This window comes from Mustela nigripes, chromosome 11 (genome assembly GCF_022355385.1).
Source record: "Mustela nigripes isolate SB6536 chromosome 11, MUSNIG.SB6536, whole genome shotgun sequence".
Lineage (NCBI taxonomy): Eukaryota > Metazoa > Chordata > Mammalia > Carnivora > Mustelidae > Mustela > Mustela nigripes.
Window position 1 is genome coordinate 38,953,788 of NC_081567.1, and position 14,662 is coordinate 38,968,449.

At 54.0% G+C, this 14,662-nt stretch overlaps 1 protein-coding gene across 3 annotated transcripts in view; it reads left to right on the forward strand.

Annotated features, from left to right (window-relative positions):
- Positions 1–253: 253 nt before the first annotated feature.
- The window catches only part of AXIN1 (axin 1), a 47,815-nt gene continuing 33,406 nt past the window's right edge, over positions 254–14,662 (forward strand). For all 3 annotated transcript variants that reach the window (XM_059415841.1, XM_059415842.1, XM_059415843.1), the window contains exon 1: positions 254–1,194. In XM_059415841.1, coding sequence (XP_059271824.1) covers positions 332–1,194 — 863 coding nt within the window. In that variant the 5' untranslated portion in view covers positions 254–331. The remainder of the gene's footprint in view (positions 1,195–14,662) is intronic.

Below are 14,662 nucleotides of genomic sequence, written 5' to 3' on the forward strand. Positions count from 1 at the left end.
GTGGCCATCTCCCTGCTCTGGACACTGATCTTTTAGATCCAGAGGCATTCCTGTAGTTGTAAAAGTTCCCAGAAATTGTTTTCATACGTTACAAACCTACGGCAAAAGATTGAAAATGTAAACTGAATTTCTGGCTTTGAGTTGGAGTGGGAGGGCGTCATAACGGATCATGTCTTGAGAAAACCTCTGTGGTCATGTTTCCGTGGACCCACCTTTCCTAATCCTTGTCCTCTTAATGGTTTCAACAGGACAGATTGCTTCCCTGTGGAGCTGTAAGTACTGATGTATTAGGGTGCCACGCTCATTGTTCCTTGACGCACAGAGTCCCAAAATGAATATCCAAGAACAGGGTTTCCCTTTGGACCTTGGAACAAGTTTCACCGAAGATGCCCCCCGGCCCCCGGTGCCTGGTGAGGAGGGTGAACTGGTGTCCACAGACCCCAGGCCCGTCAGCTACAGCTTCTGCTCCGGGAAAGGGGAGACTTCAGCGGCCACTCCGAGGCGCTCGGATCTGGACCTGGGGTACGAGCCTGAGGGCAGCGCCTCGCCCACCCCGCCATACTTGAAGTGGGCCGAGTCGCTGCACTCCTTACTGGACGACCAAGACGGGATAAACCTGTTTCGGACTTTCCTGAAGCAGGAGGACTGTGCGGACCTGCTGGATTTCTGGTTTGCCTGCAGCGGCTTCAGGAAGCTGGAGCCCTGCGACTCGAATGAGGAGAAGAGGCTGAAGCTGGCCAAAGCGATTTACCGCAAGTACATCCTCGACAACACCGGCATTGTGTCCCGGCAGACGAAGCCCGCGACCAAGAGCTTCATAAAAGACTGCATCATGAAGCAGCTGATTGACCCTGCCATGTTTGACCAGGCCCAGACGGAGATCCAGTCCACCATGGAAGAGAACACCTACCCCTCTTTCCTCAAGTCCGATATTTATTTGGAATATACGAGGACCGGCTCAGAGAGCCCAAAGCTCTGTAGTGACCAGAGCTCTGGGTCCGGGACAGGGAAGGGCGTACCCGGATACCTGCCCACTCTGAACGAAGACGAGGAATGGAAGTGTGACCAGGACCCAGACGAAGACAGTGGCAGAGACCCTGCTCCCCCCGGCAGGCTCACACAGAAGCTGCTCCTGGAGACGGCCGCCCCGCGGGCCTCCTCAAGTAGACGGTACAGCGAAGGCAGAGAATTCAGGTGAGTCCGACGCAAGGCGTCCCTGTCTGTGCTCACGTCTGAGACCTGGAGGACTGGCCAGGGCAGAGTGTCGGGAAGGAGCGGGCTTGTCCCTCCGCCCCCGAGTGGCTGTGCTCCTGCTCCTGGGGTGGGTTGGGCTGTTTGTACCGCTTCGCGATACCTTCCCATTTGTCGTTAAATGTTTGTACTGTCTGTGAGCTGAGGACCCTGTTGTTAAGAGCAGCCTAGGTACGTGGCCTCGTGTGTCATTAGGAGTGTTGGAGGTCTTAGAAGTCCTGCCATCCCGACATTGCCTCCGGCGGTGATGTCTGCACTTGCTCGCACAGGAGGCGGGCTTACTCCAGCCACGTCATTCTCGGGGCTGACACAGAGGAGCTGTGTCTGGTGACAGTTTCCTAAGACTCTTCCCGGAGGTTGGGAGGTGTCGAGGTGTCGGCGGGGAGGCTGCCACGTGACGTTATCAGGGCCCTTGGCAGCGGGCTGAGGATGTAGCTTTAGGGGTGGACCTCTGCCCTCTGCAGTGGGTGTGGAGTGCACGGACAGCGCCCCATGTGCTGGTGCGCTGCAACTCGGGACGCACCAGTGGGGCTGCTGGGGGTCGTTCCGCGTGGGCACCTGCGTCTCCTCTCTCTTCTCCGGGTTCTGGAGGTGTCCTGGGCACGGGTTGGAGCCTCTGGCCAACGCTAGCCAGATTGGTGGGGCACTTCTCTCTTCCACGCACTTCCCTGTAGCTGCTCCTGGGGACGTCGATCCGTGAAACTGTCAAAGTGGGGAATCCGTGTGACCCACTGATTTCATTGGGAGTCAGAATCCTCTCCCCTCCTCTCCCGTGATGTGATTAAAACCTGGATTGTTTCTTCAGGCTTACAGTGGTAGAGAAATTGGCTCCTTGCTAATAAACACAGGATAAAACTTTCTTTCCTTTTTTTTGGTAAGATTTTTTATTTATTTGACACAGAGAGCGGAACACAAGCAGGGGCAGAGGCAGAGGGAGAAGCAGGCTTCTCATGAGCAAAGGGCCCAATGCGGGGCTCGACCCCAGGACTCTGGGATCACGACCCCAGCTGCTTAACGACAGAGCCATCCAGGTGCCCCATTTCTAAGATTTATTTATTTATTTATTTATTTATTTAAAAGATTTTTGAAAATTTACTTGACAGAGACACAGCAAAAGAGAAACGCAGGCAGGGGCAGAGGGAGAGGGAGAAGCAGGCTTCCCACCGAGCAGGGAGCCCGATGCAGGGCTCGATCTGAAGACCCTGAGATCATGACCTGAGCCAAAGGCAGATGCCTAAGGACTGAGCCACCCACGCGCCCCCATTTCTAAGGTTTAAATATCATTTAAATGATTGAACAATTTAAATGTCGTTTAAGTGATTCAGGGTACGCTATTTGTAGTAATTTTTGTGCACCTTTTGCTTATGTCTTGAGCTAAACACTATTGATATAGCAAACTTTTTAGGGCAGAACTTTCTCTAAATTATTGCAAGTAAGGCTACTAATTGATACAGCTTTAATTTTATTTTACTTTATTTTTTATTTTTTCTAAGTTTGCATTTATTTGACAGAGTGTGAGAGTATAAGCAGGGGGAATAGCCAGAAGAGGGAGCAGCAGGCTCCCTGTAGAGCAGAGAGCCCGTTGTGAGCCTTGATCCTAGGACCCTGGGATCATGACCTGTGCTGAAGGTAGTCGCTTAACCAGCTGAGCCCCCCAGGTGCCCCCAACACAGGTTTAAAACCCAACCTAAAATTATTTAATTAGAAGTTTTAAGATGGGATTAAATTGGAGTCCTGGGCTTTAGGTAAAACATTTTGAGCTCGATTCTGCTTGCTTGCTTGCTTTCTGCCTTTTTGTCTGTCTTTTTTTTTTGTTTTTTATTTGCTTTCAAGTTGTTTTTAAACCCAGTGTAGGGCTCGAGCATAGAACCCCAAGATTGAATTGCATACGCGACCACCTGAGCTGGCCAGGGCTCAGGGTTTGAAACCTAAAATCAGAATTGGGCGGCTCCGTTGGTGGAGCACGCGACTCTGCATCTCAGCCTCATGAGTTTGGGCCCCAGTTTGGGTAGAGAGATGACTTAAGGAAAAAAAAAATCCCGAGCCCCATCCTGCACTTTCTTCCGTTCTCAGTCCTCAGCAGCAATTTTGGGTTTTCTTTCTTTGGTTTGTTCTATTTGTAATAAGCAAGAGTTGCTTTTAAATTAATAGACTGTTGGCTTCCCTTGTTTAAGGGGGTTGAGCTGTAAGGACCGTGGCCCATTTTAGTTCTGACCTGTCGTGCAGGGGCCGGCAGCAGAGGGAGGCCGGAGCTCGGGCGTTCCTCCTGCACTTGAACGCCATTCTGCGCGAGGTCGCCTGGGGTCCTTCTGTGGGTGGAGGATCTCTGATGTCAGGGTCGTCCTGACACCCGCTGATGGGGCATGGCGTCCCGTTCATTCCACTTTCCTCTGGGGTGTGTGTGGTCAGGGTGCACTAGGCTGAAGTCACAGCAAGGCCCCCCCACCCCCCTCCCATCCCAGCTTAATCGGTGAAGGGGATTGGTTGACTGAGACCAGTGAAGAGTCCAGAGGCAGGGCTAGCTTCAGATGGGGTTTGATCTGGACTGTAGCCACTTTTCTTTTAAAGACTTCATTGTTTCAGAGCAGTTTTAGGTTATCAGCAAAAAGGAAAGGAAGGTACAGAGGTTTCCCATCACCCAGTCCCCCAAACACACAGCCTGGCCCGTTGTCAATCCTCCTCACCAGAGCAGTACGTCTGTTACAGCGGACAAGACTGCATCAGCGGCATCACCACGCAATGGCCGCTGTCTCCGTCAGGGCTGGTACCCCGCGCTGGGCGCTCTGGGGGCCCCACAAAGGCGCGGAGACGTGGAACCACCATCGCAGTGTGGGACAGACTAGTTTCACTGTCCTGAAAAGTCTCTGTGCTCTGCCTTTTCCTCCCGTCCTTTCCCCCAACCCCAGGAAACTGCTTTTCCTTTTCTTTTTTTTTTTTGCCTGACGTAGCTTTTGCCTTTTCCACAGCGTCAGGTAGTTGGAATCACACAGCCTGTGCCTTTCCCCGGTGGCTTCTTTCCCTTGGCGATAGCAGGTTCCTCCATGTCTTCCCATGGCTCGCAGCTCCTTCCTTTTTGGCGCAGAGCGATAGCTCATTGTGTGGATGGACAACGGGGGGTTTATGCCCTTGCCTGCTGAAGGACGGCGGAGTCGCTCCCAGGTTCTGGCAATCATTAATGAAGCGGCAGTAAACTTTGGTGGTACAGGTTTTGTGTGGACAGAAGTTTTTGCCTCCTTTGGGTAAACACCATGGAGTGCGATTGCTGGGTCACAAGGTGAGAGCACGTTAAGTTTTGTAAGAAACTGCCCCTTCTCTTCTTTTCTCTACCTTCCCGTGGCCACTTTTGCTGGCAGGTTGGAGGTGGCTACTATGGCGACCTTGGGCTCTGGGCTCCCTTGCTTTGTAAATGGACACTATCCCCAGCATTTGAAGGGGGTCTTGCATTTGGCTCTGTGTGGCCAGGGGTGCTCTTGCCTCTGTCCCGACTGTTCCAGCACAGTCTCTGTGCAGGGGCCCGGGATTGCGCTGCTGGCCTTCACATCAAGTAGGGCAAACCAGAAGGGACATGAGAGGCCCACGGCTCCCCAGTGGGGACCCATCCAGAGGTGGGTCAGGGTGGAGGGTAAAGGGAAGAGGAGGGCAGGTGCTGCCTGCCGCGAAGGGGGCCAGGAGCTGGACTGGAAATCTCCTTCTTGGGGGTGCACTTCCTGTGGGCAGCGGGTGCCTCCCTTAAGCATTGATTCTGCCTGGGGAAGCGGGTCTGGAGGACTGTCGTTTAGGGTCTCTCGAGCCTGAGCCCTACAGTCCCGTAGGTTCGACACCCTGGGGCTGCCCTGTTGTGCTCGCTGGTGGTTGTTCAACCTCCCTAACCAGGCGCCGCTGTTTCCCCAGAGGAGGCCTGAGTATCCGCCTTCATTTGGCCGTGCGGGTGCGCACGTGGCTGTTCTTCCTGCGGCCGACGCGTGGGATGTTAAATGAACGTCACCTTTAGGTCTCTGTCAAAGCTCAGAAGACACTCGTGCCCTTGGCCTTTTTTGGCATTTATCCTGCCTACCTGGGGTCATTTTGCCCTGGGCCAAGGGATCCCAGAATGCCTTGCTCTCCGTGTCTCTGTGCAAATTCTCTTCTCTGGGTCTCTGTGCAAATTTTCCTCATCTCCATTGCCATAGTCGGTGAACTTTGAACATAACTTTGGTTGGTTCCCACCCACTGTTTTAACTGGTGTGAATTGACAGAGGGTCCTCTGGTGATGGCTGTGTTTGGCCTAAGGGCCAGGTGCTGTAAGATGGTAGCCGGCAGGCATGGGGGCACCTGGGTGTTTCCCCTGGGTCAGGTCCTGATCCCAGGGTCCTGGGATTGAGCCCCCGTTGTGTAGCGGGGCGCCTGTTTCTGCCTCTCCCTCTACAACCCCCCACTTGCGCATGAGCTCTCGCTCTCTTAGATAAAGGAATAGATTTTTTTTTTTTTTTTTAAGGATTTTATGTACTTATTTGACAGAAAGCAAGAGCATAAGCAGGGGAAGCAGCCGGCAGGGGGAGAGGGGGACGCAGACTTCCCACTGAGCTGGAAGCCCGATGCAGGGTGCGGGGCTTGATGCAGGGCTCGATCCCAGGACCCTGGAATCATGACCTGAGCCGAAGGTGACACTTAATGACTGAGCCACCCCGGTGCCCCATGAATAGACTCATTAAAAAGGAAAAAAAAAGTGTGGCCTGGCCCCTAGGTGTGTTCCGGGACTGTGTGGGAGGGCCTGTCTCATGTTCTCCTGACCCACTGCTTGGTCACCTGCCCCAGCCCTTCAGCTCTCCGCATCTAGCAGTCGCTGCTGGGTTTGACGACGGACGTTTGCAGGTGCTTTCCACGTGTCTTTACTGCCCTCACCCTTATCATTGGCTGAGAAGTTCCCCAAGGACAGGGTCTCAGATGTTTTCTTGTGTCTCCCTGGTGGGCCAGCCCAGTGAGGAGCTCCTGGTCAGGGCCGGTCCTCATGGTCATGGCCAGAGAGTAGATCACGGATGCCCTTCACAGTGGGAGCAGCTCAGCATGTACAGGGCCGACAGCCAGGGTGCCTGGGCAGCTCGGTCGGCGGAGCGTGCAACCCTTGACTCCGGGGCTGTACGTTTGAGCCCCACGCTGGGTGTAGAGAGAACTTAAACACCAAGCAGCCCTCCCTTCCCAAGGTCCGTTCAGAGTTTGACTGAGGAAGTGTGCGGCCTGTTTGTCGGTTTGTGTCTGTGTTTCTGGTAACGGCTTCGAAGGCCTGGAGAAGAAACGTCAAAAGAGGAAGTGCCCCAGATACACAGTTTCACGTGGAAGACAGAAAAGTAAGACCAGTCCCGGGTTTCTGACAGAGTTCGGGGGTGGGGGTTGGGCAGCGGCTCTAGTGATGGTGGCCCGGCCGGGGCACCCTCCCACACTGTGGGACGGTGGCCCATCTGCTTGGAGCGCCACACATGCTCTGCAGCGTGCAAGTTTTAGGCCAGTGGTAGAGGAGGGCAGCTCATTTTTAAAGTCCGGTTCTCCCTGAGGTCCTCCTGCTCCCTCTGTGGTACTGCTTGCCGTTCCTCTCGATGAGGGGCCGGACGCCGGGGGAGCACACGGCCCTGTTGCCTTTCCTTGTCCTCTTCTGGATGTGTGACACGTGCCCCTGGGTGGACCTCAGAGGAGCGGACCTGTGCTGGTCCGCAGCCGTGGTGTTCTCGCATCAGGAGCAGGCTGCTGTCACTACCTTGCTGGGTGGACGGGGAGCGGGAAGCCTGTGGTTTAGCTTCGCGATCGCTTGCTCAGTGACATCTCCTCTGGGCAGTGCCTGGGGAGCTCAGCCTTCAGGTCTGTGGGGGGGGGGGGGACAGTCACTGGATCTCCGCGCTCCTCCGCACCCGGGGACGGTGAAAGGGCACCTGCCTGGGGAGGTGGCCACAGGGCGTCTGCTTTGGGCACAGGGCAGTCGTCCGGGCCACGCACAGCCGGAGCTCCGCACACCCGCCTATTGCCCCGTGCTCCTCCTCTCGTGCTCCTCGTCATCTGCTCGATGTTGGCGAGGTTGGTGTCAGAGCCACGGCTGGCTTCAGAGATGCAGATGATATGTTCGGATTTTGATGTATTTCCTTCCGGGGAGGTGTGTTAATGCCCACCCAAACCTGGTCCTCGTAGTCATTCTGGCCTCCAAGAGGCGCCCCAGAGTGTCACATCCCTGCTCCCTTCCGCCCACGTCCGGGCCGGCCGTGGGTGTGGATCCCTGCCCACCGTGCACTGACCGCCTCCGCTGCTCGCTGCCTGCGCGCCGGCTCCCACCGCCTGCCCCAGGGCCGCTGCAGAACCTTTTTTTTTTTTTTTTTTTTTTTAAATAGCCTCCACACCCGGCATGGAGCTCAGTGTGGGGCTCGGACTCACGACTCTGAGATCAAGGGTCGGATGCTCAACCGGCTGCACCCCCGGGTGCCCCCAGTACAGAACCTCGCACGAGGCCCCTGTCTCTCCTCCCCACAGCGCCCATGCCGACTCTCCCAAGTGCAGGTCTGGTCATGTCCGCCCTCCTTCCAGCTTGGCTGGGACTTCCCGCCGCGCCCGGACTCCTGCCTGAGCTCCTGCAGTGACACGTACCTGTGCTGGCCTTGAGCCGTTCATAATGCCTGTCAGTGCAGTGGGACTGGCCCTTACAGTTCTAGGGTTAGTCTGAAGGCGTGTCAGCTCTGCCGCAGCCGTGTTAAGACTTCGTGGTCTAGTGCTCTGCAGCAGCTTCCGCAGAGCCCCGCGGAATGCCCACAGCCGGGGCCACCTTGCCACGGCCTCTCTCCCGGTCTCACGAGACAGGCGTGCCAGGAAGGGACGGGCTTGCGGGGGCTGGCGAGTGCTGCTGGGGCCCGGGGCCCTTTGCGGTGGGGACAACACGCCCTGGACTCCGACGTGCCCCGGACTCCGACGTGCCCCGGACTCCGACGCGCCCCGGACTCTGACAGGCGGCTGCAGCTGTTCTGAGACCCTGCAGGCTCGATGTGCTGGGCCTGGGGAGCAGCTCCCGGAACTGCGTGGTACCTGTGAATCAGCGGCCGCTGGGATCGCCTGTGTTTCTGTTTGATTCTTCTCCCCTGGCCCTGTTACCTTGTCCGCAGTCCTGGCTTCCGTCTGTGTGCTGTGTAGGAATGAGGAGGTTGGGCGTTTGGGTGTCGTGGTAGCTCGGCCGGACGTGGGGCAGTGTCGTGGCCTCTCTCCAGGCCTGGCCGGCGCGGGGGCGCACACGGTATGTGGAGGGGCATCGGTGCCACACTGCATCCGGCGTCCCATTGGTGCAGACGCTCCGTGGAGCGAGCCCCTCCGGGTCCTCTTCAAGCCTGTTCATTCCAGAAGAGCTTGATCTGAGGAACCTGTTCAGTGTATCTCTTCAGTCCCCTCCTGGGACTGAGGCCGGCCGTCTGACTTTATTAGAATAAACTGCTTCAGCGTCTTTGGCGAGCCCACGAGAGAGGCTGTGCATAGGGCCTGTGGCGCAGAGCGGGGCTCAGCCATGCCCTCCACGGCCCCTCGGCAGTTGGACACCCATTGCAGGGCAGCTTCCAGTGTTGGCCCCGGAGCCTTCTCTGTGAACCGCTGAGACTTCTGGTAGCAACTGGACTTGGCTCTTCTGGCTTTAAGGGACTGGGGTGGCCAGGTGCTCGGGTGGGCGTCTCTGGCGCCCCAGCAGCAGGGTGTGCTCTGTGCGCCCCCGGAGCTTCTGCTCAGCCGCCTCGTGCTCTTGCAGCTGCTTAAGTGCATTGTTCGTTCTTGCCGTGGACCCCGCTGGACCTGTACTAACTGGCCTTCAGTCTGGAGGGCCAGTGTCTTCTCTTGAACCAACGTTTAAACGTTTATTTATTCATTTGAGAGAGAGAGAACGCGTGCACTTGAGAGTGGTGTTGGGAGGGCTGCGGGAACAGGAGACAGAGAATCCCAAGGAAACTCTGCACTGAATGGGGGGCCCGAGGCAGGCTTGATCCCAGGACCCTGAGGTCACAGCCTGAGCCAAAATCAGTAGCTGGACTCTTAACCGAAGTGAGCCACCAAGGCTCCCCTTGAACCAACATTTAAAAATAACCGGGAAAAAAATAATAAAAAATAAAGAAAAATAAAAATAACTGGAAAGGAGAACGCGGCTGGCTCAGTTGGTAGAGCGTGGGGCTCTTGACCTCGTGTGGTGAGTTCAAGCCCCACACTGGGTGTCTCTATGTTGTTCGCAGTGTTGCTTGTGACGGGTAACAAATGTCCGGCTGTGGGGCTGATTGCACAGGGATTTGGGTTTTTTTTTTGTATGGTTGGAGGACATAGGCTTTTTAATTTCTTGTTTTTGTTTTTTTCTGTATTTTCCGATTCCTATAAAACATTTATAGAAAGTATGCTGTTGAAATATATACGAAAGTATGTTGCAAGAAGATCTAAATTATATACAGCTGTAGAAATGCTTTTTTTTAAAGAAGGATGCATGTAAATGTTTCCTTTTCATATGATCTTAGATCTAATTGTTTTTTTTTTTTTAAAGATTTTATTTATTTATTTGACAGACAGAGATCACAAGTAGTCAGAGAGGCAGGCAGAAAGAGAGAGAGGGAAGCAGGCTCTCCGCTGAACAGAGAGCCTGATGCGGGACTCGATCCCAGGACCCTGAGATCATGACCTGAGCTGAAGGCAGAGGCTTAACCCACTGAGCCATCCGGGCGCCCCAGTCTTAGATCTTCTTAACATTTGCTCTACTATACCAGTATTTTATTTTATTTTTTTCTAAGATTTTAGTTATTTATTTGACAGAGATCACAAGTAGATGGAGATGCAGGCAAAGAGAGAGAGGAGGAAGCAGGTTCCCCGCTGAGCAGAGAGGCCAATGCGGGGCTCGATCCCGGGACCCTGAGATCATGACCTGAGCAGAAGGCAGAGGCTTTAAGCCACTGAGCCACCCAGGCGCCCCAACCAGTATTTTAAATTAATTTTAATTTTTATGAAAAAAAATGGAGGCAAGGAAAGACTCAAATAACACTAAAAGGCTGATAACTAAGCTTAGCTGTCCGTGTCCCCTAGACGCCCCCACGACCGGCCTTTCCAGGATGGCCACCTCCAGCTGTGTCCTGCCCTCGCGGATGAGTCTGCTTAGCGCAGCCCCCAAAACACTGCAGATGCAGGGACTTAAACAACAGACATGTACTTCTTACAGTTCTGGTGCCTGGAAGTCCCAGGTCAGGGCCCCGGCAGGGAGATTTCTTTGCAAGGCCTCATCATCTGCCTTGCACACCGCCGCTGTCTCACTGTGGACGTGTGGAAAGGGAGCAGCTCCCTGCTCTGTCCGAGTGAGGACTCTATTGGGTCAGGGCTTCCCTCCTACGACTTCATTCATTCCTCAGGACTCCTCTAGAGGCTCCCTCTCCAAATGCAGCCACAGTGGGGTCAGGGCTCCGAAATGGATTTGGGGCCGAGTAACCTTGTGGTCCCTCAAATCTGAGCCGTGTATCCACATTGCTGTCTTTAGGCCATTTCCACTAGGGTTTTCGCTGCCCTGCCACCTGTCCTAATTACTAACACATCCTAGGCTTGGTTTAAGCCCATACTTGGTGTTTCCATTCCTGAGGTGGGCCAAGCGCTTCCTTTTTTGCACCATTTTTTGTTTATATTTTTGAATTTTTTTTTTTTAAAGATTTTATTCATCCTTTTGACAGACTGAGAAAAGTAGGCAAAAGTAGGCAGAGAGGCAAGCAGAGAGCCCGACGTGGGGCTCGATCCCAGGACCCTGAGATCATGACCTGAGCCGAAGGCAGAGGTTCAACCCACGGAGCCACCCAGGCGCCCCTGTATTTTTAAATTTTAATAGCTGCATTTCCCCCATTGATTAGTTATTTCACTTTCTGACATAAATCTTTCCTTACACTGTATCAACTTTTAAAAAAATGCCTGTGAATATATTTCTCGACATTATTATAAAACCTGTCAGATAAGCTGTCTTTCGGAGACATGTCTCCTGAAACCGTTCCTGTTCCCACCCCCACTGAGATGGTTATTCTTCAGGCATGCTAGTGACTTCTGTGTGACTGCCGTGTGACAGCCGTGTGGTGCCCCATGACCGCCCCGTGGGTGCTGCGTGACTGCCGCATGATGGCCCCTTGGGTGCCGGGTGACCCTCCCATGACTGCCGTGTGACCACCCCGTGGGTGCTACGTGACCGCCTCGTGGGTTACAGTGACTGCTGCATGACTGCCACGTGATGGCCCCTTGGGTGCCGTGTGACCCCCCCTCGCCCGTGACTGCTGCGTGACTGCCTCGTGGGTGCCGCGTGACTGCCCTGTGACAGGCCCGTGGGTGCCGGGTGACTGCCTCGTGACTGCTCTGTCCATACCCTGTGGCTGCTGTGTGGGTGCCCCATGACTGCCTCGTGACTGCCCCGTGGGTGCTGCTTGACGGCCCCATGGGTGCTCCAGGGTGCTGCATGACGGCCCCTTGACTGCTCTGTGGTGCCTGGGGCCTCTGTGTCACTCCTGTGTCAGTGCTGTCTGGTGTCGTGTGGCTGCTGTGTGGTGCTCTGCTGGTCTGTGTGCAGGAAAGATTCAGTGGGTTTATGATCCAGTTGAGGTGATGTGCAGAAGTTAAAGCCTGGGGCGCCTGGGTGGCTCAGTGGGTTAAGCCTCTGCCTTCGGCTCAGGTCATGATCTCAGGGTCCTGGGATTGAGTCCCGCATCGGGCTCTCTGCTCATCGGGGAGCCTCCTTCCTCTTCCTCTGCCTGCCTCTCTGCCTGCTTGGGATCGATCTCTCTCAGTTAAATAAATAAAATCTTTAAAAAAAAGTTAAAGCATTTGCACCATTGTCTCCTTTCTTATAGAGTTGTACTGGGAGGCCGGACTCCATTCTGTTTTTACTCCGATGGCTGCGGCTTCCCCTCTCTGAACCTGGCTTGGGTGTTGTGTCCTCGGTGCTGTCCCACAGAGGCTTAACCCACTGAGCCACCCAGGCATTCCTGGTGTTTCCTGTTATTTAGAAGTTGGATCATCTGGAATGAGTCTTTAAATTTTAAATCTTCTGGTGCGCCTGGGTGGCTCAGTCATTAAGCATCTGCCTTCAGGTCGGATCATGATCTCAGGATCCTGGGATCGAGTCCCACATCGGGCTCCTTGCTCGGCAGGGAGCCTGCTTCTCCCTCTCCTCCTGCTTGTGTTCCTCCTCTCACCATGTTTCTTTCTCTGTTAAATAAATAAATAAAATATTTTTAAAAAATACATTTTAGGGACGCCTGGGTGGCTCAGTTGGTTAAGCAGCTGCCTTCAGCTCAGGTCATGATCCCAGCGTGCTGGGATCGAGTCCCACATCGGGCTCCTTGCTCAGCCGGGAGCCTGCTTCTCCCTCTACCTCTGCTGCCACTCTGTCTGCCTGTGCTCGCTTGCGCGCGCTCTCTCTCTCTCTGGCAAATAAATAAAATCTTTAAAAAAAAATACATTTTAAATATCTTTTTCTCTTACTTTCCGTTTCTTTTTTGTTGTGTTTTCTGATCTTTCTGTTAAGTGTTTTCTGCCCTTGTTTTCTGAATATATACCCTAATGTACTTTTTTCTGCTCGTAGGTCAACATTTATAAATTTTCCTGGAGATATTAGTTATAATTTGTTTTTTCTTTTTTTAAATTTTTAAAATTTATTTATTTGACAGAGATCACAAGTGGGCAGAGAGGCAGGCAGAGAGGGGGAAACAGGCTCCCCGCTGAGCAGAGAGACCGATGTGGGGCTAGATCCCAGGACCCTAAGGTCATGACCTGAGCCGAAGGCAGAGGCTTAACCCATGGAGCCATCCAGGTGCCTCTACGTTATTTATTTTATAAGCTAGATACGGTTAGATTTTTTAAAACTCAGGTTATATCCTTTTAATTTGCATAGTTTATTTATATTTAACATAATTACCAGTCATGACCAGAGCTGAGGGCAGATGCTTAACCGTCTGAGCCACCCAGGTGCCCCAAAGTGGGGATTTTCTTAAGAGAAATGGGTATGACCTAAAATTATTAGGTCAGTCACACAGCGTATGGTATATGTCAGGTATTAATTCTGGGTCTTTTGCATGTATTTCACTTATAAAGTTGACTAGTTACTGCAAACATTTCTAGGATTTCTTTGTGTTTTGAATTACCTAGCTTTTATCCATCTTAGTATTTGCCCCATTCCTTGTGTGTCAGAGAGGACTGGGATTGGTGGCCGAGGTCAGTGCTGGGGAAGTTTGCTGAGGAGCGAGCTCCGGGTCCCGGCCGCCTGGGCGCTGCCTGCGGACTCCGACTCTGCTCTGCGGCCCCGTGCGTGCAGCCCGTGGGCGTAACAGCGCAGAGCCCTCGCTGCCCTGTGGGCGGAGGGATGCAGATGTTTTGAGCCTATGTCCTTGATGCCTTTGCTGGAGGGACAGAAAGCGGAGGCCCACAGGCGCCTGTGTGGGGACCTCTTCTCCTCCCCTGGAGCTCCCGCACCCGGCCTGGCCCTCCAGGTGCCCGCGCAGCCCCACGCCATTTCCTGAGGTCGAGGTGGGCCTGGGCTGAGGCCGGCGGTGGACGGGCCCTGCTGGACGGCCCGGCCGTGGAGAGAGCAGGACCGAAGGGGCATCAGACCTGGACCTCGGGGCTTTGAGGTTTCATTCCTGTGGAGTGTCCAGGTCTGTGGCATCCGTCGTGCTGTGCCCGGGTGCTTTAAAGTTGAGAACGTGCCCTGGCCAGCACTGCGGGGCCAGGAAGGGTGCCCCCGGCCGCGCTCCTGTCCCTGCGCCGTCTGCTCGCCCGCGGGTACACTGGGCGGGTCCTTAGAAGTTCGGTAGCCTTGTGAAGGTTGTTTGGATCAAACCCTTTAGAGGAAAAACCCTTCTGAAACGCTGTGAAAGAAGACGCAGGAGCAGAGGAATCCAGTAACCCCCACTAGAGGTTTTCTGTTTCTGCTCTGGGTTTTTGCTGCTGTGCGGAGGCTGCTTCTCGGTGTTCAGTGCAGAGGCCAGACAGGTTTCCTGCAGGTGTTGGAGCTGCGGGATGGACAGCCTGTCCGCTTGGTTTGGAGAATTACCTGATGACGTTACGAAGTGAAGAGGGTGACCCGAGACTGGGAGTTTGTGGCGGCTGCATGCAGGGAACAAATCAGAGTGATGGCTCTGGCTAGATTCATGAGTGTTTTTATTTATTTGTTTATTTAATTGACAGAGCTCACAAGCAGGCAGAGAGGCAGGCAGAGAGAGATGGGGAGAAGCAGGTCCCCGCAGAGCAGAGAGCCCGATCTGGGGCTTGATCCCAGGATCCTGGGATCATGACCTGAGCCGAAGGCAGAGGCTTAACCCACTGAGCCACCCAGGTGACCCCATAAGTATTTTTAAAACATTATTATTATTGTTTAAAGATTTTATTTATTTATTTGGCAGAGAGAGATAACAGCACAAGCAGGGGGAGT